The following is a 25,819-nucleotide window of genomic DNA, read 5'->3' on the forward strand; positions in this document are numbered from 1 at the left end:
ATATAGATAACATGAATCTCCTGTTTTTCAGTGGGCAACACCAATGAGGTTTTTTGTGAATGCCCTGTAACAGCAATCAATAAAACAACCCTGGTTGGCACCAACAAGCACTGTAACACTGTCACATGCATCTGCATTTCATGCATAGCTGTGCTTACAGGAGCACATTCCACCACCAAATCTAGACAAAAATGTTAAGGCTTTTACTATTAGGATAGGTGAACTCATTACTTTTCATTTGGGAACCCACAGGAAGTTACAAAATACATGGACCTATTTGATTTTAAGCAAATGGAATGGCTAGACAGACTTGGGTGCATATGAAATCAGCCAGTAGCACTGGTAGTAGCCACTTCAGTTGAGTAAGACCCAAAGCATTTGTGGGGCAGTGTGGTTACTCATCTCACAACTTCAGGTGGACAAAAATTGGTTGTCTGCTCTAGGCTATCTTTCTGTAATCAGTGGAGGGTTAGTTATCTCCAAACAAAAACACACCCAGACACCATCTCAAACATAAGCTGTAAGAGCACATGGCAGCAGCCAACCTAGCTCTGGAAACCCACCGGACTTACTCCCTGAAGATGGACGCAGCACTTGATTACACTTTAGTCCTCAGGAATACTCAGCCCACCTTATGACCCAACTATAAAAATATCATTGTGTGGTATTGTCAGCAGGCCACAGAGAAGAAAAGAAAAGAAAGCAAGCCACAGGAAATTATCTCCTGCTTCCAATTACAGGGAAAATTTGACATTATAAATGCTTTTGTCACTCGTCCTTTTCAATACTGAGTCACCCAGACATGGTTAGCTTCTGGCATCTCCGTATGATGAACTACTTTTTTCTGTGCTTTATATGATTTGAAGCTTGAGAATCTAAGAAGAAAATGTAGGTTGAACCCAAATGAAAGGCACATAAAGTAAAGAGATGTGAGATAGAAGGCGTATTTATGTGTGCTTGTGTACATACAACCCCTCTAAAAATAGGTGAGTGCAAGAGCTATCAAAATGAGAGGAATGGAAAGGAAAACAGAGGAATGCTTGCTGGATGAATTGCAGTAGAAAATAGCATTTGAGAAAAAAACACCAATGAACTGAAAAATGGGAAAGTGTACTGAAAAAATGGAAGATAGTTTCCTTGTGCTGTGCCTGGTAGATGAGCTCTGAAGAAATGGCTTGCAGTAAAAGCACAGATTTTCACACTGTATTATCCTGGTTATTTCCATGCGTAACTCACAATGGCTAAAATTATGCAACTCGGTTTAAGGTACTTTCCTTGTACGTAGCTCTCAGCCTCACAAAACGTGTTTGTAGAACAATTAATTGTGAGTCAGTACAGGATAAGTCACCCAATGTATGGTTTTAAAAGGCACTGCGCTTTCAGAAAGGCAGGAGTGCTTTCAGAATCCAAATGCACTTTAAAAAAGAGGAGGGTTATTAAATTTGATATTAAGCCGTTACTTTAATAAAAATCTTGCTGCAAGTTAAGGTTTGTAAGTTACTCCTGTGGTTACCATTACACACACTCAGAATCTTGACTTCAATGTCTCCCTTTATCTGCAATGCAGTGTTTTGCTTGCAGAGCTGCCACTTCCTGTAGCGGGAACTGATTCTGGTAGTCACTGCTTCAAGGAATCTATAATTGTCAAGAGTGTTTTCCTACTCACATACCTTGATTAACAAGTGCCCAAATAGGAACATATTATAGATTAATTTGTAAAGAATATGTATACCAAATAAATGGCCTGAGTTTCCAGAAGTGGAAGAATGGAAAACCTAATGGTAAGCAAAAAGACAAATCACTTCTTATTGTAGCAAATAGAAACTCAGCTGCAAGCTGCTTATTTCATTAAGTACCAGGAGGTAACGCATACATTCCTGGGTTGCTAATTTCATTACAGAACTGTCAGCTTAAAGTCTGCTTGGTCAAGCAACAGCTCCCAGTCTCTTAAATTCTCTTTAAATGTTGGCTACAAAAAAATAATCTCAGCAAATAACGAGAGTATACTTTTTATGTCTGCTTTACAGTTTTACACATCAAAATGTGAAGAATCTTCCATTCATATCAACTGGCATTGCATTTATTTAAATTAATGTTCATGACTACAGAACAACAAATTAAGGCAAAGACTAGAATGAAGATTATTTAAGCATATGGCTTTATTTAGCTGTTGTCTCCAGATAATGCTGGAACCTGAGTGCATCTAAATAAATATACTGCCTGAGAACACCCTTAAAAGAAGATGAACCCTTCTCTTCAGGTTTATACAAACAGACACAATGACTTTTCTTGCAAATTAAATTCTCTAAATTAAATGGTACAGCTAGTTATTTTCTTGAGTGAGCAGCAAAGTTGTCAGACCAAAACACATTTCACAGATGAAAAGCTAGTATCCAGAAATAAAAACTTTGATATCTGAGGTAGCATCTGTCTCTCAATATGGTTTCTAGGTTTTTTTCTGACTTTTGATATATGCTGCAGATTATACTGTTTCTTTTAACAGCCAGTTGCCACCTCTATGTATGCAAGCCTCAGAGAAGAGTTTTGCAAAGAACAGAGCACTGTGCTCCAGAAGACATGATTAAACTCCCAAAACATAAGGAAGTGAAATAATTTGGGACAAAGGCATTGGTAGTTAAGTAGGTGTAAATACAAGGGAAGGAGCTCACCATCTTTGTAGGTATGGTTTGTATGTACGCTGCTGACAAAGCTGCTCCAATGAACATGTCCTGCTTGGTCTATTCCAGTGACAGAAAGTCAAAATGCTTTAGTGTGAGGCAGTTGTAGATCACCAAACATCTTGATGTAGCACAACCATCAATGTTGATGCACAAAATTATTGGGTATTACAATCCCATCAACAGATATGAGAACCAATGCATGGACAATTTAAACAGCTTGCTGAAAGGCACTGGTGAAGCGAGTTCCCTCATATGTGACTGACATATGACTGTCAGGGGACAGTGGTTTCTTAGACCATTAAGTAGTCCCATCTAAAATTGTACAGAAAATGTGAAAACAAGCCAAAAGGGACATCTGCAGAAGAACTCATTGTTTGCAGTTTTTACTAATGTCAGGAGTGGGAGATTCACAACTCTGCTGTGGCTGCTTCATAACATCCCACTGAGCTCTCATCTGCCTTCATGGGTTGTACCCAACCATCAGCCCACCAGGCCTTTTTTTCCTCATGCCTTCCTTTCTGTTTACCTCAACTACTGGGCATTGCAGTTGTGAAGTTGTAAAGCTAGGTTTTAGTCTCCTCTAAATAATTACCTGGACAATCTGGCTAAATAAACTTGTGTTTCATGTCAGGGAAAAAAACTGTCACCAGTGGGATCTGACATTTTTGTCACTAGAATTTTAAACGAAAGATTCCCCACTCTAAGTCTAGGAACAAAAAGAGGGGCAAGAAATGTAGATTTCAAAACTGAAAAACAAACGTGATGCCTAAAAGCCAAAATAAAGTCTCTATAGCTCAATTCTGTTTAATGGCCTTTCAATTTCTGTAGCAAAAGACTACAGAAAGAAGAAAGTGAAAACTGTTGAAATGCTACCTATACAACACATATAATGCCAAAAGTCCCAAATGGAAGTAGAAAAGTACAAAATGTTGCTGACAAGTGTTGTTTAAATAGTCTCACTTCAAACCACATTATGCATCAAGCTGTTTGACACCTGTGGGAAAATATTTACTGCTAAAATAGTGAAAAAAAAAATCAGCCTTAGTAACATATTATCTTTATTATGTTCCAAACAATTCAAAATATGTTTTACAAGGGGTTTTGGTTACTGTAGGTGACAAGGACTGAGGAGAGCATTAACACAAAGGGTGTTTATTGAGGCTGATATGTTTGCCACAGGTTATCTATGCCTTGCTGATTACTTGCTTCTCATCCTAAGCTTGAAAGTACAAAGGCACATCCTCACTATCTGGGTAAATGATTTGTTGACAAATGCTATACATATAGTTAGATACATGTGCATGTATATAGAGGAACATATAGAAAAAAATGCTTCGCAAATGCAATTGGTCTGTGAAGTGGCTTCATGCACAAATGAACAATGCAGGAAAACTGGAGGGCTCCTCCAAAGTAGATCAGCAAAAATGATTAGAGGTTTAAAATGTATGACCTGCTTGTGAAAGGTCAAAGCTGCTATTTGTTGTAAAAATTGAAAGACTAACAGGGCCTCAATAAAGAGCCCATAATGTAGAAACAAGAGACAAATAATGTTTATATGCTCCAGTTTGGGCAAGGCATCCTACCTCACCTTCCATACACAAAACCATTAAGCTCACCCATTTTAATTTGCCACTAACCCCCTGCTTCTACAAGAAAGATGCATATAATTTTTTGTACACTGGAGCAAGAACATGAGGGAAATAATCTGCAGGCTCTCTATATTCAAAGTATTTCAAGGACATTCAGAAAAAGGTTTTTCTTTTACCATTTAGATGAATTTGTTCTGACTTTCCAGAAAGGACTGGGCTAGAACTGGTGAATTTCTGGTGATCCCTTTGGGCTTTAAATTTCCTGCTGTGTGGCAATACAGAGCAGGTATTTTTATAACCAAATGTAGATCTGAACTCTGTAGGAAGTCATTCTTCTGAAAGTAAAACATTTTGAATTGGTTCTTAAAAATTCAAGTGGCATTATTATTTCGAGTGGAAGTCTTTCCAATTAATTTTTATAAAACAGGACAGCATGTGACTGCTGCCTGAACAGAGCAGCTGTTAGTATTTAATACTTGTGTATTCCTTTGTTTTCTCCGGAACTGTGTGCATATGTTTGGCCATTAGCACATTCTGGAAAAAAAAAATCCAAACTAAAAAGCTCTGTTATTTAGCATTCTTTATATAGCAAAAATTATACACCTTTATATGCTTCAGTAAAAATAACTCAGTGTGACTGAACATCAGTTTATCTCAAAATATGACTGATTACACATTGGGTCCAGAGCAACAATGTGTGGATAAAAATAAACATTATCCAATACAAGCAAATATGAAAAAAAAATGCCCTTACTTCTCTGTCTCATCTTTCATTTTCCTTTTTGAATTTCCAAGAATTTTACCTGCTCTGACCCAGCCATCTCTGTCATTGCTCTTGCAGAAGTGACACAGCACAGTCTATGTTACAGGCTAAATGAGAGCAGTCACAAATCAGTGCTCAAGAGACCAGGACTAAAAGATCAGTCACCTTCTATCTGATAGCTCACCATACATAAAAGGCTTCCTACAAAAACAAAAACAAAAACAAAAACAAAAACAAAAACAAAGGCAGAGAAAACAGCTTGTGAGAGGAAGGAGTAGTTGATTCTGAAGTAAGGTCTACTGCAAAGAAATAGTGGTTATTCTCCTTATTGTTATTACTGTAACTCTCTTTAAATAAAAGGAAGGGTCAAAGGACTAATTTTCAGTACCCTTGGAATATTTTGGATGAAGAGACTCATTGAGCCTGTTCTGTTTCAGCAGGGTATGTATGCATATCCTTGTCTATTGACAGAACAGACAAATCGTTTCATGTGTGTGTCCTCAGGCAGGGTTTAGCCCTCAAAAGGACAATGCATATTAATCGGGAAATGTCAAGAGCCAGCTCTGAAGATTAGCTTGGCTTTATAGTATTGCTTAGTTGCTGTGCTGTATGGAAAATGCGTGATGATAACCGATGCAGAGCTCACCACTCATAAATATTTAAGTGACCAGGCACAATAGACAGGCATCTTTATTGTTCAAGATCAGAGGTACAGTGTGAGGCACAAAGCACAAGAATAAGTAACTTTAGCTACTTTAGAAGTACATTTCCTTAGAAATGTACTTGTGAACTTCATATATTTTCTTCCCATATTCAAAAAGGGAATATCCCCCCATTTATATATTCACTAGCCATTACTGGGAGTCACTGACACAGCTAAGCCCCCTCTGATGGTTTGGAGAAGATGGCTATTCTCTGGATTGCAACACGCCTTCATAGCCAACAGTGGGACTGCATCTGATATTGAACTAGAATAGCAAATCCTCAAAAAGGAGTTCAAAATTACAGAAGCACATTCTGCAGGTTTGTGTCTGAGATTAAAAAAGTGTGGGAGATGTCTTTATGATTTAAATAATTATTTCCAGCATGTTACATTCATACACAGTCACATTTTCTGAAAAAAAAAAATTAATTCTTCAGTAAAGATTTTTTTTTTTACTGAAATGAGCAGTGATTCAAACTTAAATGTTGTTTGTCAAGTATTCTAAATCAACTGCTGTAATTCCGTACCCATCTTAAAAACTGCAAATTGTACCAGGCTTATTGAGGTGTTCCAGGACAGAGGTAAAGTTTTGAAACAATATAGTTAAAGAGAAACCTAGCAAAATCAGATTTAGGGCACTCTGAGACAGAAACAAGGGGTTAGGTTGCTGCATCCAGACACAATGGAGAAGAGCCCTGAGACAAGTGGGGCCTAAATGACGGACTATGAAAATGATATTAAGGAAAATAGGAATATAGGCCTGCCGTTGGTTTTAGCTCTTTTCTCTCTGATGCTTTAGATAAATCAATATGCTTTTCTGCAATAATTTTTTCCTGCTACTTCAACTTCTGCTATTCTCTGTCGTTTATGAGTAGGACTAAATTCCGGTTAGACTGTGGAGGAAAAACATCAAGATTTTTTACTCAGGGACCAGTGGGTGATGACTAACAGGACTTCTCCCTGTCAGAAGCACAAAGACAGGGCAGAAGCTTGGAAAGCTTGTCAAAAGGAAGAGCAGCTGAGTATTCAAAGGTACAGGCGATCTTGAACTACAACAGCAGTGTCATGCCAAGGGGCTATAACACTACCACAGTTCTGTATCCCGTATGGGATGTGACATTGTAGCCACTTTACCTTTCATTTATCTAACAGCTTCTGGGAAGCTAGAGGAAAGGTCTTGGAAATTTCAGACCAGTTAATTTATTAAAATTACAATTCTTGCTCACCAGTGACTTCACTGTCCTTGAGTAATTATAAATCAGTTGCCTCAACCTTTTTTCATGAGAGGCAACAGGCCATAGCAGCACAGGTTATTCAACACTGCCCTGCAGGGAGTTGTGAGCTGAGGGGAAAGCTAGCTAACGACTGACCCCTCTGCTGAAATTGTTGGCTCATGACTGCCTACTTTGCTGATGATAGCATGCTACCAGGAATTAAAAAAACAAACACAAAAAAACTCAAAAAAAGATGCTTAGAGTGTTGGTAGACTGCAAAGTCAATGTAAGCTTTGATTGGCATGCACAAGTCATCTATGTAGTCCTGTTCACTGTGGTTTCCTCGCTCCCTTGGCCATTTTTAGCAGGATGAATCAGTGGTACCACATCCTCCATGTGAGTCAAACTAATCGTAACCCATCACAAGACCTCATCTGCTGTTACAGGGCAAGGAGACCTGCAGCTCTGCTGACTTCCAATCCAATTCTGCAGGAAAACGAGGTTGCAGATCACAACAACACGGGCACTATAAAACTGCTGCTGCTCAGCTGATGAGGTCAAACTGCACGTCAACTTCCTTCATTAAGGAAGGTGTGTTCAACGTATTATTTGTCTCCTTGAACAGCTGAAGTATAGTTTCATTCTGCCATTTTTTTTTCCATACACTTATGTGTTTCTGTAGAGTTGATTCAGCTATTCACATCTTGAGTTTGAAAATGAGTAGCTAGCTACTGGGTACTTATAAAAGCATTTGTTACAGAAGAGAAATTATCAGTGCCAGCCCTCAGCAAGGTCTGGAGCAACTGGGTACTAGAAAGAAGATCTCAGAAGAATTCTAGCTTCTTGTGCATGTGACCCAAACCTGCAGGAAGCACACAGCCCTGCAACGCTATTACTCAAACACAGGGGCAAGGAAATAGGAGTGTAGTATTGGAGAAATGGAGTAGGTGTTGCACAAAGGACTTGGCTCCTTGCTGCTCCTCAGAAATAGTACTTGGATGTAGGAGTTAGCCTATGACAAGTTTTCAGGGAATCCACAAGAAGATTCATTGCCTCTTGATTGATTACATCTGACAAAGTGAAAGGATATAATAAACTGCTCCGCCATTAACCCCTGCCCACAGAATCCTGCCTGGCAGATAATATTACAGGAGTAATTGTTTTCATTTGGAATGCAGTGTCTTGAAACAGAGAATAAGGGCAGTGCAACTGCAACTTGCAATTTCCTTTTAGATTTCTGGAGTCCAAATTTCACAAATAACCTGTAAACACACTGGAGAACATGCTGTTCCCTAGTCATGCTGTGCTGACTTTCTAGAAACCCTTTAGGATTTCTAGGCTGTGTGGATCATGCTGTTTTGGAGATGTGCATTGTAACCGAAGATGTGTCCTCTTTCAACACCCCACGTGTCCAGCCCTGCTCAGTGAAACAGAGGGGCTGGAAATCAGCCAAAGGATGCGATTCACACCTGACAGATTGCAGAAGCCTCCTGGCATTAGGCAATCCACACCTTCCAAGAACTGTTGTTTCAAGAAGTTACTGGTACAAAGTATTTCCCGAGGGGGTGGTAGCAATTCCCACAAGGCATGTACAGAAATATGGCAGCTCGATTCATAGGAAGACAGATGTTTTGCTTGACAGGGAATAGAGGTTGCTACTAAAAGCAGTGTTTGGTCCCATTCTTTTGTATGCTACAAAGGGGAGGTGGGGGAAGTCTGAGTCTTAAATTTTTCTCAAGAGAGCTGTAGCACTCTTCTAGCTGTCAGGAAGTTAATACCAGGTTATTGGTATTAGCCTTCGTATACAGCTAAATTTAAGCACAGCAAAGAAAGCCTCTTCTTGCAAAGAAGGATGGAAACAACGTGGGTGTATTTTCAGTGTCCAAGTACTTGGCCATTTGGGTTGGAATGGATACATTTACACAAGTGTACTTTCTCACCCAACCTGTGCTCGGAAACGCCTGCCAGACTAGCTTGTATTGGAACCAAACTTGCAAATACTGATTTTTGATGTCAGCATCACAGGTAAGTTCACATTGCTAATCATGAAGGTATGTGTCAAGAGATTGGGAGCAAATTCCTAGAAACCTTGTTTCCCAGACTTGCACTGGGGAGGTCACAAAATCACCATTGGATGAAAGAGGAACGTTTACTCTCTGTTCTAGTGACTGCAGTCACTGAATAAAACCACTAATAAAAAAAAAAGAAAAAAGAAAACTCAATTATCTGGAAATGTAAAGCCACATTATCTATCAGAGGAGATAGATGTGGACTTTTCTTCACTCTCTAGGGCTGGCTGCAGCCTCAGTTGCTACAACCCACCCATTAAAAATCGCAGTGGATTTTGCAAGAAACCACAGGATTGTGGAGGGCAGGAGGTGTGTGGCAGCCACCTGTGCCTGTGCGGTGCCTGACAGCAAAGCCAGGCGAGGATGTGGCACTCAGTGCTATGGTTTAGTTGATGAGGTGTTAGGTCATGGGTTGGACTTGATGATCTCAAAGGTCTTTTCCAACATAGTTCATTCTGTGATTTTGTGAAAAGGTCCTTCATCCAGAGGGTGTTTGAGTACTGGAACACTCTGGCTCTCCAGGGAAGTGGTCACAGCACCAAGCCTGCCAGAGTTCACGAAGCCTTTGGACAATGCCCTCAAGCTCATATTGAGATTTCTGGGGTGTCTGTGCAGGGACGGGAGTTGAACTCGAAGACCCTCGTGGATCCCTTCCAAACCAAGACAGTCTGCGATTCCGCAAAATGCGGCTGAAGGCTCTGCGGCCGGGGCCGTCAGCGCAGCCCCGCCACGGCAGGAGCCGCCCCGCAGCCGCTGCGCCCCCGGCCCCTCACCCGGCGCCGGTCCCGCGCCTGCGCGGCCTCGTGGCGGCGCCTGCGCGCTGGGGCGCGGGGCAGGCGCCGCCGCTTTCGGCGCGTTTGCGGGTGCGGAGCGGCTGCGGCAGCGCCGAGTTCGCGCCTCCGCGGGCACCGGGTGCTCCCGGCTCCTCCCGCAGGCACCGGGCTGCCCGGGAAGGGGTGGGCGGGTAGGCACTTGGGTACGTAGGTAGGTACGTAGGTAGTAAGGTAGGGGAGAGTCGGCTGGGTCCCGCTGCCTCCTCATCGTCATGGCCGGCTCGGAGCAGCGGGAGGACGGGGAAGCGCCGCTGCCCATCGAGGATTCGGAGCTGGCGCTGGCCGGCATCAACATGCTGCTGAACAACGGCTTCCGCGAGTCCGACCAGCTCTTCAAGAAATACAGGTCAGTCCCGGCCGCCCCTCCGCCGCCCGCTCCCCGGGCCCCTTCCCGCGGCGCGGCTCCCTCCGCCCCCGCGGGCGGGAGGTGAGCGGGCGGCGGGGCCGTGGGGCGCGCAGGGGGCCCTGGCGCGGGCAGCCTCGCCCTGCCCGGCCTCTCAGAGCGGGAAGGGTCGGTGCTGCCGGTCACTGCCTCGGTCAGCGCTCTCATGGGGAAGGGACACAGAATGGGTCAGGTTGGAAGGGGCCGCGGTGGGTCATCTGGTCCAACCACCCAGCTCAAGCAGGGTCATCCTAGAGCACATGGCACAAGGTTGTCTCCAGACCGTTCTTGAATATCTCCTGTGAGGGAGACTCCACAAGCTCTCTGAGCAATCTGTTCCCATGCAGGGTCACAGTAAAGAAGCTCTTCATGTGCAGGTGGAGCTTCCTGTGCATCAGTTTCTGCCCGTTGCCTCTTGCAGTCCTACTGCTTGGAACCACCGTGGAGAGCCTGGTTCCATCCTCTTGACACCCTCCCTTTAGATATTTATACACGAGGACCTCTCTCAGTCATCACTTCTCGAGGCTGAACAGGCTCAATTCCCTCAGCCTCAGCTTCCGGTCCCCCAGTCATCCTCGTTTCCCTCCGCTGGACCCACTTTAGGAGCTCCATAGTTCCTTTGTACTCAGAAAACTAGAACAGGGCACTTCAGATGTGCTCTGACTTCACCAGGGCTGAGTAGAGGGGCAGGATCACATCCCTCAACCTCTGGCACTGCTCTCTCTGATGCATCCCGGGATTCTGTTGGCCTTCTTGGCCATAAGGGCTCGGGGGTGATGTGTGGTGTGCTGTGGTGGGGGGTGTCTGGCGCCTTGTTGGAGGAGTGGAGAAGGGCTGAGCAGGAGTCCCTCGGTAGCGCTGTCTGCATCTGGCTGTCGTGTATGTGTAAACACACACGTGTGGCTGGAGATATGTCCTGGGGGGTTTTCGCTCTAGTGCTTGTGTGTGGTCTTCAGCGGTCTTCAGCGTGCAAAATGGGTAGCAACAAAAGGTCTGTGAGTGCTGCTGTGATTATCTTTGGATTGTAAGATAATGTTCATAATCCCCATATACATCATGTCTAGGTTTCTGCGTTAAGTAAGCATCTGGTAGGAGCGGCATTAGTACAGCTGTGTAAGTCAGGCTTAAAGAAAAGGTTGCCCCTACCTGTCCTTGCTTCTTTTCTTAGGACTAATGTCTTCCACTGGAGTTTGAGCTGCTGTAATTGCACATACGTTCTAAATAATTAATATGCACTATAATGCTGTTGTCTGTATGATTAAAAAAGACTTTGACTTAAAATAGGACTTCATAGTGATGGTGTACTTACATATTTAAATCTTGTTTACAGAAAGGATAGTTGGAAGTGGAGTGCAGGGATTAAGACATATTAAGAAAATTTCTCTTAATAAAAATAACAACTAAATAACACTTTATTGTGTACCTGCAACAGGTTAATATTGAATGTGTCATTTTGTCTCCAGTGTATACTGCTATGTTACACAAAGTACTGTTGTGTAGAACTAACTGGAATATTGCAGATGACAGGCAAGGTCCAATTCTGCATTCCTCACATGCATAAGCATGAAGTCGACCCTTAGCTCAGCACTGCCAAGACCACCACTAAACCCTGTCTGTAATTGCCATTTCTCTGTCATGTGAAGTTGCACCCTATGAGTTACTTGTTGAGTATTTCTTTCTTTTGAAGTCCTCAGTTGTTCTGTGTATCTAAGGAACCTGTTGGTTTTGGTTGCATGCTTTTGTCTTGTGTAATTTTTTTAAGGTGCTAGTTAAGGAACACTCTGTGGTTTCCTCTCCTCCACTTTCACTTGTGCTGTGCCATTTGCATCTCTCAGTAGTGTGAATCTGGAATTAGTCTAGGAATTCTAAATATGTGATGCTTCTTTTAAAGTAGTACTAGGGAGTAAAATTGTTAAGATTCCTGTTCTCAAAATACAGTTTAATCCTCCCTTGAAAGGGTGAATAATGATTTCTTCTGCAAACTTCTCTTGGTTATCTAGAAGGTTTTATTACTAAAGATATCTTAAATGCAGAAACTTGCCAATCTTTTTTGCCAGGTGCAGGCTTTTCTTTGTTTGATTTTATCAAGAAATGCCTCTTGAGTTCAGTGTACTTTCTGATTGTGGCTTTTAAATACCCACTGCAAGAAGTAGATAGGAATCCCTTCATAAGATTAATAGTTCATGGTTCATAAATTGATAATTGCTCTCTTGGGCTGGAGATTTTCAGAGTAATTTAAAAACTTTGTCCTTCATCGCCAAATTTGAGGCAGGTTTCCTCTTGCTGTGAACTAATATACCCTTATTGCATTGCAGATTAACTGTATGTTGAATTTCATATAGGAGAGAAGATGCAGCAAATTAAGCTCAACTTCCTGTAAACCTGAATTCTGGAGTAATTTACAGTGAGGGCCACTTTCTTCTCCCAAGAGTTTTTGGTTCTGTGCTTGTCTTGAATGTGTTCTTTTTGCAAGGACTTAAGCAGTGCCATTATATGTTTGTTTGCATGCAGTCTCAATGAGTGTGTTTTTGTAGGTGTGTGCTTGGAATTATGCAATAGAACCCATCTAAATGGGGCTGGTGAGCCAAACGAGGAGGGTTTAGAAGCTCTCCATAATGTAATATCAATGTTTGTAATTAATGGTACTAGAGGTCAAAGATGTCTGATGGCATGCAGCTTTTTTAAACTTGATATGAGTGTGTGTTGTCTGTATTTTAAGTGACCTTTCTTGTAGAAAGTGTTAATTCTAAACTATTGCCTATGCAGGTAGTTTAGCTCTGTTTAAGAAGCTTAACAGTTATTAATGAATTGTAGAAGTGAAGAATGGAGGTACTCCGCAAAACTTCCGTTTCAGTAGCCACATCACTTGAACTACCTAAAACCATTTCTTAGAAACTGCTGGTTTTGATTCTGCTTCTTGTTACTTCAATTTTAAATTCATTTGCCACCTGAAAGAGCTTGTGAAGAATTCAAATGAATGCTTCTCTCTTTATGGGACAATAGGCATCCTTGTCTCTAAAACAGGCAGTATGTATTTTTCTTTGCTCTTCTGCATTTTTGCATCTTCCAGAAAGTATTGACTATTGAATTGGAGTATTCTTTTTCCTCTTGTAGCTTTGAGGATTTCTAAGCACATAAGAAAGAAACTGTCAAAAGAAAGCTGACTGCTGAGCCTAAATCAGTTATATTTAAAAGCTGGTCATAATGCAGTCCTTGAGGAAACCAGGCTTGGAATTGCAGCTGTGTTTCATACGTGTATCCACACCAGTAAAGTCTTGCCTATGAAGAATGGTGGTACTTTGAAGTTATGTGCCACAGAACCATCATTTCTGTCCTGGACATAGGAGAGTGGTATTTTGCCTTCTGGTTGTTACAGCTCATATATTATCTCTAGAGGATCTGAAGAAGATGAATATTCAATTGTGTACCAAATACAACATGTAGTTGGGACTGTGTTGACTGTCACACTAAAGCACTTAATGATTTGTCAGGTGTTGTTGGGGAGTATTTTTGTTTTAAATTATACTTGAGGGAAGATACTAGGGTTTGAAAAATTATCTACATGTAGCATGTATATCTGCATATACTTTTTCATGGCTTTTTTTTTTAAGAAGTCCAGATCCTCTACCTGCTGGTGGTGGTAACATTCTGATCATGAATCAAATACCAGTGGATGTGGTATTTTTGTAGATCTTTACTAGGCAGCACCACTGTCCTTAGTGCTTGTAGCCTTATTAGGTTCCCTCAGTGCTAACTCATATATGAAACTGTCAGATACCAATCTTTGTATTCAGCTTGAATAGGTCCTAGTTCTCATCGTTTTAAACTTTTGAGTATCTATGGAAGCTGCAAGAGGTATGGAGGTTAACCAAGGACCTAGACAGTGAAGATGGAGCCTTCAGGTGTCAGGATGGTACTGTTTTGGTGAACCACCCTGACTCTAGCAGGAAAGCTGAACTGGAATATTCTTTTTCCCCTTGTAGCTTCATGGATTTCTAGACATATAAGAAGGAAAGAAACTGTCAAAAGAACTTTTTTTTTTTGCCAATTCTTCACTTCTTAAGAGCATTTGCAATTCAAAAATGATTAAAAACTTCCTCCAGCTAAGAGAAGATTGTGTTAAATAAAGCCAGGAATTTTTCACTGAATGTTGACTCACAACATAAATTGTCAAATCATAGAGTATCCTGAGTTAGAAGGGACTTATCAGGATCAATGAGTTGAACTCCTGGCCCTGCACAGGACAACTCCAAGAATCACCCTATGTACCTGTGATCATTGTCCAAAATACTTTTTGGACTTTGTCAGGCTTGGTGCTGTGACCCCTTCCCTGAGGAGCCTGTTCTGATGCTCAAGCACCCTCTGGGTGAAAAACCTTTTCCTATACCTAACCTAAGCCTCCCCTGACACAGCTTCATGCCATTCCCTTGAGTCCTGTCGCTGGTCTTGAATGAGAAGAGATCAGTGTCTGCCCCTCCTCTTCCCCTCAAGAGGAAGTTGTAGGCTGCAGTGAGGTCTCCTCTCTGTCTCCTCCAGTCTGGAGAAACCAAATGACCTCAGCCGCTCTTCATATGACTTCCCCTCAACGCCCTTCACCACCACCTTTGTGGCCCTCCTTTGGATGCTCTCTGATGGTCTTGTGTCTTTCTTATATTGTGATGCCTAAAAGTGCACAGAACACGAGCTGAGGCTGCCCCAGTGCAGAGCAGACAATTGCATCCTTAGACTGGGTGACAGCTCTGTGCCTGATGCACCCCAGGACACATGGTTTGCCCTCCTGGCTGACAGGGCATAAATCGTAAGATCAGGGCTATTATCTCACAAGAAATCCAACAATCTTCTGTCTCCTACCAAAGAAATTTGACTCTGCATGAATGGTTCTGACATCTGAGAAGGCTTGGTAAAATTTCCAACTTCCATCTTAACGGAAAGAAAAATGCTACAAAATGACAAGTAAAATGCATATACTAAGTAACATATAGTAATGTCATATCCACAGAAGAAATTGAAGATTATATATAGAAATGTGATTATAAGACAAAATATGTAAAGATTTAAAGAATGGGGCTAGTGTAGAAAAACATGATATTCAGCCTGCTAGGGTAAAGCAGAACATAGAGAACTGGAAGCTGGTACAAAAACTGGAAGCTGATAAGCAAAAGCTTACTATGGTTGCTTAAAAAACCTGAAATTAATTTAAAGGTAACATGCTGCATCATGTGTATTAACAGACACACAAACTTAGTAATGGACCAGAATTCTATTATGAGTAGGCATTTGAACCTCATATTACCAACGTAAAATGCTGTCTGTGGCCCAAAATACTTTTGACCCAAATGCAAGTTGAGGCAAGGTGACATTAAGCCAGCATTGATCAGTAGGTAGATTATGACCCATGTATGGCTGTCTCACCACTGCTGAAATTCTTGCTTATGTACCTCAGCAAAGGAACCTTAAGAGCAAAAATTAAGTGATTTAGTAGATGCTGCAGTAGCTTCTCTAAAGATAAGGCCAGCAGAGCGGGAGCTGACGTCACTTGGTTGGGCAGAGGATGATAGCATCTGGATTGGCAGCGTGAGAATAAATCCTGAGTGCCCTGCTAGCAACCCTGTGTGCTTTTTGTTTGTTGCAGCCATAGGCAACAAACATAGAGGAGCAGCTGCTAGATGGATGTATAGAAAAGGGAGTTATTTGTAAGGGAAGTGATTTTTAGTAGCAGTATTCTAAATGTGTACCCCAGTGTGGTGACATTTCATTGCTCAGTGCTAGGCAGAGTAATAGTAAAAATGATGCACATAAAACCAGCATCAGTTTTCTGGCTAGTTGGATAGATTAGAAATATTTTAAGCATTCTGCAGTTTAAATCTTCCAAGAGCTGGGTATGCAGAGATGATCACATTGAGGGTGACGCTCAGTTTTGTGGCCTTCATGACAGAGACAGGTGGTGTTGCCAGAGGCAGTGGTAGAAAGGGTAGAGGGAGGTTGAGAGATCATTTGTTACATGGAGCAGTATCTGGTGGCTAAAAGTCCAAGGGAAGATGACAGAAAGCTAAACTAAAATCTGGGTTTATAACTCGGAGGTTAGAAGTCAGGTTTGGTGGAGATGGCAGAAGAGGTGTGATAGTAAGCAGATAATTTAAAATTAATTCTGTGAAAGATGCAAATGCTTTAAAGACTTTTTACTCTTGTTAGTGCACCCACTCATTGATCTACTGCTTCTGATAAAATATTTCAGGCTGTTGTGATAGGATAGATATGTTTTGTTTTAATCTACTTCAGGATTTTTGAGATGTTAAAGAAGTTACCTGATGTCAGTTAAGCTGCTATAGTTGGTCGTGGAAAGTGATTTTGATCGGGTTGGAAATAAAACGTTTTACTGAAGTCCCCAATTCTGACAGATTTAGAGAGTGCAAGTGGAGAGTTAGTACAAATCTTCTGATATGTTATAACTAGCTTGTTTCTCACCTTTGTAACTAGTTTTCAAATTAAAGATGCAATTGAAAATTCTTCTCCTAATCTCAAGTGTTTTCATGTTGTGTGTCTAAAGTTCACAGCCTGAAGTTAGAGCAAAACAATCTCCTGTTAATTTGCAGGAGGACAAAACAAATTGGATAAAAACTGTATAGAGCAGGGCCACAGAATTACTTTTATATTCTTGAATTTCTCTTTTGGTTTTCTATTTCTAGTAAAAATAGAAATGTATGCTAAGGGTTCATTTAACAAAGCAAATTTGGGCTGATTGTGAAATGTAAACTAAGTCTAGATCTGATATTTGCAGTTCTCAAAGTGATTTAATACTATAATCCTTCCGTGACACTTTTATTGCCATGGGTATTTCATTTACTAGTATTGGATGAGAGGTGTACATGCATGGGTCTGTCATGTTTGTAGTCTCATAAACAATTTCTAGAACACATTTTAAAATAATCTGTGATGGAATAATGACCAAAGGATTTGTATGTCGTTGCAGTAAATTCCTTACCTTTCTATTTACATATTTTTATGCCTTGTTTAAAAAATATTCAGTTCCTGTTTCTATATTTATCTGCGATTTTAGATGAATTATGCCATTTTGCTTTATTCTTCCACTTCGTGGACAAAATTAATTTGTTTTGTTTCAACCTGAGCATCACTCTCAGCACAACGACTGGAATTCTTGATGGACTGTGGTTAAAGTAGCAATGACTAGAAAAACAGTGAGGAAGTGTTGGCAAGTTAATTACATTACTCTAAATTTAAACCTGAGCTAGGTGTAGTAGCTTTAGAAGCTGATGTGAAGAAGTGAACTACTGTCTTGGAAATGGCTGTAGGAAAAAAAAAAAAAAAGAAAATACTGAGAAGTAATTGATTTTGTTTGTTTTTATGTGCTTCATTTCTGATGTAGTTTTATTGTATTATCTCAGCATTATTAAACCAAAGTTTAAAACCCCTGAATGTTACCATAATATGTGAAAATAGGGCATAGCGAACACCTTTCTTCTGAAAGTGAGTTAATACCTTAAATATATGCTATGAAATGAGGTAAATCAAACAGGTTTTTTTGGGAGAAGCAATGTCTTGTGTAATGCTAGTTTATATGTCTGGAAGAAAGTTCCACTTCACTGCTCTTAAGTTTTTGACTTAAGTTTAGTTACACGTGCCAATTTCATTGGTATGTAGGACCTTTTACTGTGGTATCTTGCAGTAATGGTGTTAATAACACAGTTTCTTATAAAAAAGATACCTTCTGAGTCCCGGTTTCCCAGGTGAAGTGCAAACTGTATTTTACAAAATATGTCTGGAGACTGATTTTTTTTCCTTTCATCTTTGAGCTAATTAAAGGTCGTGACATTTTTCTTTACTTAATGGAGGTTATTGCTTTCAAAGCCGTGAGGACAACTTGGGTAGTGCAGTGTCCCAGTGTTAATTTGTATTCGGTTCCATAGCTCCTGTCAGCATTGATGCAGCCCTTGGTTTGCTGTTAATATCTTCTCAAGTGCTGCCTCATTTTTTTGTTTATTAACAACTTTAGAGTTGTCTGTCAAAAAGGATGAGACTTCATGTCTGAAGCTGAAGGTCACTTAAAAGGAGCTTGAACTTTTTGTGGGATTGTTTTTCCCAGAAACCTACTGTCATTATTAGTCACACCTCAATTTTTACTGGGACAGTACTGTGCCATTTGAAACTTTTCCTGGCTCTCAAGGAAAAGATAACTTTAAACTGTTGAAGAATTTATCAGTCAACAAAATACTCACAAAGACTGAGCACATAACATGGTTGTTGTTTAAAATTGTATTTTAAACACTGAAATTACCTTACTAAATGATCTTCCATAAAGCTGAAATTGTAGTTTCTACCAAGTGACTATGTGGGAATGTGCTAGAAGTGTTCCTTATTTTCTTTTGTGATGACACAAACTCTGTGTGGGGGACTCCTACAGTAAAGTTTTGATGTTTTGATTGCCAAACTCCATGGTCTCAACAGAACCATCTCCCAGACTCAGGATAATATTATGCATCGTGTTTCCTTGCTTCAGGGTCCTTTTGTGCTACAGCCCATATGTGCTGTAATGGCAATTCTTTTTATAGATTGAGTGAGTGAAAGTTAAAAAGAACTGATCTGTGACATTTACCTCATGTATTATAGCTACTGATAATTTCAGAATGGAATAATGAAGTGGCTCTTGATTTTTTTGTTGTTGTTTCATCTTTGATCATGGGGGATGAATTGGGAATAGAAGTAGCAGTGTCAAGAGTGCAAGTATGGAAGCAGTTTTGAAAGGTCAGATGAAAAAGATAAGTATGTACTTGGGGAAAAAACTCAGTTGTAATCAGGCAAATATACATTGGAATACTTGGGCAAATTTTCATTGCTTCAGTATATTTTGTAGTCTTTAAAGACCAGTTGGCTCTCAACTGTAGTTAGCTTTCTCAGTTTTGAACATTACTTTAGCATTTTTTAACCTCCCAGAGCTGCTTGTGGTCTGTGTACATAGGTCTAAGGAAACAGAAAAATGAAACATTTGCTTTATTTCTGAGCTTCTTTGAAATGTGATGTAAATGCAGCTTCACACTTAACACTCATAAAAAAGATCTGTGTGATGTTGTGCTGATCTGTTCTGCAGTTTTAGATCAGTAGGGTGTTGACAGTGCAGGTGTGACCTTGAAATGTGTGGTGAAGTTTGTGCTGGGAGTATGGTGGTAGGAGTGGCTGCTCAATGGTCCCACACACCTCATGAGTTGAGAAAGAGATTATGAGGGAGCCATGTGCCCTCTGGAGCAGGAGTTCATGCTGGAAGTGCTAGCTGCAGCAAGTGCAGTTTGTGTGGCTGATTGCTGCTGCCCTGTGTGACACAGCTGCTGGGAGAACACAGTCCAGGTACTGAGAAGAGGAGACATTTACTGGCAGCTGTTCTTTGTTGCCTGCTAACAAAGGGGGAAGTACCCAACCTATTTTTCCTTTGGAAAAAATAATGGAAAAAAATGTGACTAGTTGTGTTGATCTTACATTTAGGTGTATATACAGAATTGAGCAGTGTGTATAAAAAGGGAAGGTTTTTCCTGTTACAACATGCTTTGTCTTCCCTGTTTTTCTTTCTCATTATTCTTGTTCATGGTCTTGCTTTTAGATATTTATGCTAAATCAAAAGTGAGAAAAGGTCTGTGTGAGGGAAATATTGCTGACTGTTTCTTTAAAAAAAAACCAAAACACCAAACAGCCAAACTACTCTTGTATTGTATAATACAGGTTCACTACTGGAAATTTGTGTTTGAGCAATATACTTCTTTCTCCGTGTTTTTCAAGTATCTCTGCTATTTTAAAACTCTCCTTTAATATAATGCTTGTAGAGTAAAGTTGAAAACAAATTAGGTGCTTTGCTGTAGCAATAAATGTTTCTGTAACCTAAATTATACTTCTTAAATCCTGGGAGTCTGTGTTTTTATATAACCTGGCAGCCCACCACTGAACAATGTGAATCAGTGGTACCACTGAGGTCCTGACGTTTTAATTTTTTTTTTTTTTTAAGTGTCTTCTATGTGGCATTACTCATGAAACCTGTCTGATGTATTACCATGGTTTTGGTTGCCTGAATTTTTTGATCTAGCTGTGATTTCACCCTGTGTGTGCAGAATAGGTTGAAGCATCTTAAACCTGATCCACACAGGGTAGAAAGATATGGATTCTGAGCTTGAAACAAAACAGCTATAAAACTCTAAGCTTTGTAAGAACCTTGTATTACAACAATTTCATTATATAGTAGATGCATTTTTTTAGTGGGTAGGTTAACTTAAATTCATAGAAACAGTTGGAAATGGGACTCTTAATATTTAACATTTGTCTTTTAGGACAAAATCATAGTGGAGGATCACAAGAAGAGAGTAGAATTGGCAGAATGTAAATTTTGTGTAGCTTTTTCTTTTAACCAGAACTGAATGTATTTTGATAGCAGTGGTTTCTCTTAAAATAGCTGTATCATAATACCGAAAAATTATTTTTGTAAGATATATTCAATATAGTAAAATATATAAAGCTTTTGGTTTTCTGTTTCCATTATGTTTGGCAGGTATCTTTGTAACTTGATACAAAACACCCACCAAGACTTATTTACAAATGTACAAGCTAAAGGAATTCAATATAGATCTTTATTGCAGGAAATATGTACAAATATAGTAACTATTTTTTGTTTTCTTTACAGAAACCATAGCCCATTAATGAGTTTTGGAGCCAGTTTTGTCAGTTTTTTGGTGAGTAGATGAGAGCACAGAGTATGCACCTCTTGGAGATCGTGGCTGTATGTGCATGCATGTTCATAATACTCTATTTTTTTTTTTCTTTTTCTGAGACTATTTTTTCCAAATTTTTAGATCAAACATACCTAGAGAACAAGACATTATGCTATGTAAAGCTTGTTTATTCATGTGGTTTAAATAGAAATTAAAGGTTCTGCGATTCAGCTTCTTAAATGTATTAAATATTTATGTGTTCCATTAACAGAGCCATAATAAAAAGTTCTCTTAAGTGAGCAGTGAAATTATTTATTTATTTATTTGATTAAAATAGAACTCATGAATGCCTGTTTTTCTGGTAACTTTTGCTATTAAAGATTTCTCCATCTCTACTTCTGGGTGAATTTTGTTAATTCAATCCATTTACAGTGCTTCCATTTTGGTAGATGAGATAAATGGATTTATTAAAAGTCATAATGAACAAGTTAGGTTTGTTAAATGCTTTTTTTATATAACTTACTAGGAACTATAATGACTTGTATAAAAACTGAGCCAGGTGTATTAGAAAGTGTTTGGGTCTTGTTTTTTAGACTGTCCTTATTCTGACTTTGCTGCTTCATCTTAGATCTCACCAGAAATTATCTATGGTAATACCCTTTTGAAAGACAGAATTTACTGTAATATGCCAGAGATATATGATTTGTGGAAGAAATAAATATGAATTCTCTGTAGTATGCAATATGGGAAGATACACTGGTTAGGAAAACTCCTGGGGCATATGCTTCCTTTTAAGTCAGTGTGGAGGAGAAAGAAAAGAGACTCTCTCAGGCTTGCTTATCTGAATTGATGTGCTGAACCAGTGCAGCATCAGAGGATCTTGAAAATATCTTGCTTAGCTGCTGTTCTAAATATAGCAGCAGCACTTGGTGTGCCTGTGTCATTCAGAGCTTTTGTTTAATAAGCTCCAAGAAAAGAAGTTACTTGTCCTGAATTTTTTTTTTAAGTTGGTTCAGCAGTAGTTGGATGTGATTTCTTTTTCTTCTTACCTATGGAGGGACTATGTCTATTATTTTGAGGAATTTAATAGCTGCTTGTTGTTACTGACTTTGAAGTCCTGTTATTTATATGAATGAATAAAAACAGATAACTGCACAGATGCAAATAGTGCCTTACATAACAAAAATTAAAAATGAATGTATAGGACTTTTTCCTCTGCTTAAAGTAATTTGACAGTGCATTCAGTTCAACTGTATATGAAGGTCTAAGATGGAGGTTAGCACTTAGTGTGTTCTGAGTTGATTGTCTTGAAATTTTGGTAAAGATCTCAATTTTCTAGTTCGGTTGTTTCTTTGTTAGAAGTATTTGCACTGATGTATGTGTATTACTACTTCAGTTCAAAAAGTTTTATTGTCCAGTTTTTATGAAAAATGTTACTATCTCACACTTTTTGTAGAAATATAAGTAATTGTGGTTTTTATTATTCAAATGTGCTTGGCTTTTAATAGAATGCCATGATGACATTTGAAGAGGAGAAAATGCAACTGGCATGTGATGACTTAAAGGCTACAGAGAAACTTTGTGAAAGTGAAGAAGCTGGAGTTATAGAAACAATCAAGAATAAAATTAAAAAGAATGTAAGAACATAATTTGTGTATTGAATACATTTTTCTGGAAACTTCTGTCCTCTTTATATCTTGAAAATATGATTTTTGGTATGTGAAGAGCCACTGAAATTAATAATAAATTTGGAAATTCAGTCACATATTTTACTTGCGTTTCCTAATTGTTTTAAAATACTTAGCCTCAGGTGAATAAAATGTCTTCTAATGTGTCAGGTTTTGTTGATGTTATTAATTGTTTCCTGAACATGCAAAATTTGTGACCTACTAAAATTATTTCAGGAAGCTTGTAGCCTGTCTAATTCAGGCTAACTTTAATTCATCCATGCTCTAGTAATGTTCAAAAGTTGTGACATTGAGGCTGCAGATTGCTGTGAGCTAGGCATATTCCTAGGGAATTTTCCTTCCTGTTTTAGATTTTTCATTCTAAATAATAAAGGAAGAATAAAGCATGGAGATTCAGAACAAGTTGAAGTAGTTGTATAGAAGCATCCAGTGAGCAGCCTGCCAAGTGTGACACAGCAGAAAAAGAAGCCATTTTTCTTCAGTGTTTAGTTTGCTAGGTAAAAAATGTTGAACTTGTACTTAACTCTCTGTTCTTAAGAGGCACTGTATTTACCCTGCCACTTGTCAGACACTCTTTTCTGTGCTCTTCCTGTCTAATATCTGTTAATTGCATGTCTTATGCATTTAGTAATAATGAAATTAAATTTAAATCTGTTCTGACAATTTGTAGAACCTTGGGGAAAATAACTGGTAGTGTATGTGTAAAATTTCTATGTTAAGTAGGATTTTGCTTTATAATCTGAGAAATTTTAGTGTAGTTTTGAACTTCAAAATGCTGAGTTTTTTTACTAGCAGTACTACCACTTGCAGTTAATTTTGGATTTTTTAATTTAGACAAGTATTGTGTATTATCTTCATTAATATTTTACTGTGCTCTGTGTTTATATATTTCAAACAGGTTGATGGACGAAAATCTACTCTATCCATGATAGATCGTCTGCAAAGACAAATAATTGTAGCAGACTGTCAAGTCTACTTGGCTGTGCTCTCATTTGTAAAACAAGAGTTATCAGGTGTGCTGTGGCTTTCATGTTTAGATATATTTTAGCATGTCTTTTTTATAAAACTTGATCATAAAATCATCATATGACTGTCAGTAAAAATAATTGTTTTGTAAGCACAGTTCCATTTGAAATATTCCAAGACTGGTACACTTACAGAGGTATTCTGCCTTTGTGTAGGTGGTGGTGAAAAATGAGATGGATTGCTACAAATTGGGGCTTTTTTTCTTTTTCCATACCAATAATTATATTCAATTGGTTCTCCTTAGACAAGTTTGCATGTTATCATAGAGGTGTTGGAAGAGTTGGGATGGAGATGGGTAGCATCTGTGTGCTTTGTGGCCTGCAAGATAAAAGAGGCTATTAAATCCAGGCCACTGGGAAAATCCTGATGTTCCATATGTATTCCGTTCATGACAATACAGGGAGGTGACAAAGTGCCAATGAAAGCAATTTTAAATGAATGTGCTGAACATGGAACTGCTGAATCAGTTCTTACTCTCTGGTCACCAGAGTGTGTCCTTGCATGCCAAAGAGAGTCATACTGTCGTGTTGAATACAAACCCTTCCTTTCAACTGCAGAGCTGTTTCTAATATTTTCTTACATTCCTGCATCTCTTGCACAATCTTAAAACATGCTTTTATCTGTAAGTTTATAGAAACTGTGGTCAAGGTCATATAGAAGGTGGGAGTGTATCTCAGGTTCCTACCAAATCAATGAAGACTGAGAGATGGCAGACGGACCAAACTCTGCTGATCAGCTGAAAGGGATCAGGAAATGGGGAAATAACATTCAGTTTATTTAAAATTACACTTAAAATTTTCAGTCAAGGATATAATGCTTTCTGTGATGTGCAGACTTGCTTTATTCCACGCTATTGCATCAAGAATGTGTTTGATTCTTGTCAGCAGAAATTGAGGAGATATTTCTGTCTATGTGTTGTGCTGCAGAAAAGTTTTCTTGCTATTTTTGATGCAGTTCTGGGTTTTTGTTTGTGGTGGTTATTTTTTCCCTCCCTCTTGAAGCTTTTCTCCCTTATTTCAGTATGTATTCTGCAGCTGCATAACTGGGTTGGAAGCTGTAACTGAAGGCGGTGTCTGTTCCCTTTCTCTCTTGTCTGCAGCTCAGAGAACTGAAGTGGGTAGTAGAGTATTGCAAAACATGCTATATATTTGGGTTATTCTACTGAGCAAAAAATACACCTGACGTCTTTAGTTAAAATTGCAAGCAGCTAAATGGTATCTCAGTGATGGATAGTTTCTGACATTTCTGAGCCATTGGATCCATTATTTTGTGTTTTAAAGTATATTATCTTTCTGTTTATGTATATACATTCTATTTTTTTATTGTATGTCTGCACAGAAATAGCATCCAGATTATTGACATGAGTGTGATCTCATGATAAAAAGCCCCAGGAGACAAATATTTCTGATCAGTGGATGGGAGACAAATTCCTTGTGTTTTTCTTCCTGGAACAGTTTGACAAGAAGCATATGATGCCACGCAAGTTGGTTTCTCACATGCTTAACACATTTTATATTTTCTTTTCCACCCTCGTGGATGTATTAGAAATAGTTTCATCATAAAGTTGTTGGCAGACCAAATGACATTAGCTTTTCCTGGCAATACTGAACTACCTTCTCTTAGTATTTACCACAGCTGTCATGGGTCTGACTACTTTCATGATGGGAAATCAACGCAGTGATTTGGCTGGATTTAACTTTTATATCTAAAAAGTCAGAAATTCCTTGTTTTAATTTGTTAGATTATTTTATATTGGCATATCAACATCATATAAATATGGTTATGCTGTTAGTGAACTGTTAAGGACAGCACACCAATGGAAGCAAAGTATAAAACTGTACTTTTTTTTCCACCATACCACATCTTTTCCATGTCATGCTTGCATTGGAACACAGTGGTTAGCTCTGGGCAGAATCATTGTCTGTAGGATAGGTAAAATGTGGGATTTTCTTATTACTGGTGTGTTGCATTGTTGTGCATAGTTGTGTGAGCAGTCATCTTGTAGTGAACCACATAACTTTTAAAGTACCCTGTGCAACCAAAAAGTGACCTAATTGCTTAAAATTGGAGTAATGTTTGTCTTGTAATGCAACTGAATCATGGTTGGGGGCTTCATTTTTTAATCTAATGCTTTAATACTCATCTCAAGAGAGAGGATTCATTGGTTT

General features: G+C 39.2%; 1 protein-coding gene across 1 annotated transcript in view; it reads left to right on the plus strand.

The window, feature by feature from the left end:
* Window positions 1-9,952: 9,952 nt before the first annotated feature.
* The window catches only part of TTC39C (tetratricopeptide repeat domain 39C), a 36,973-nt gene continuing 21,106 nt past the window's right edge, over window positions 9,953-25,819 (plus strand). Inside the window, exons 1-4 of the mRNA XM_053996195.1 lie at window positions 9,953-10,198; window positions 20,910-20,958; window positions 22,446-22,574; window positions 23,524-23,638. Coding sequence (XP_053852170.1) covers window positions 10,065-10,198; window positions 20,910-20,958; window positions 22,446-22,574; window positions 23,524-23,638 — 427 coding nt within the window. The 5' untranslated portion in view covers window positions 9,953-10,064. The remainder of the gene's footprint in view (window positions 10,199-20,909; window positions 20,959-22,445; window positions 22,575-23,523; window positions 23,639-25,819) is intronic.

The sequence above is a fragment of the Vidua macroura genome, chromosome 1, assembly GCF_024509145.1.
Source record: "Vidua macroura isolate BioBank_ID:100142 chromosome 1, ASM2450914v1, whole genome shotgun sequence".
Lineage (NCBI taxonomy): Eukaryota > Metazoa > Chordata > Aves > Passeriformes > Viduidae > Vidua > Vidua macroura.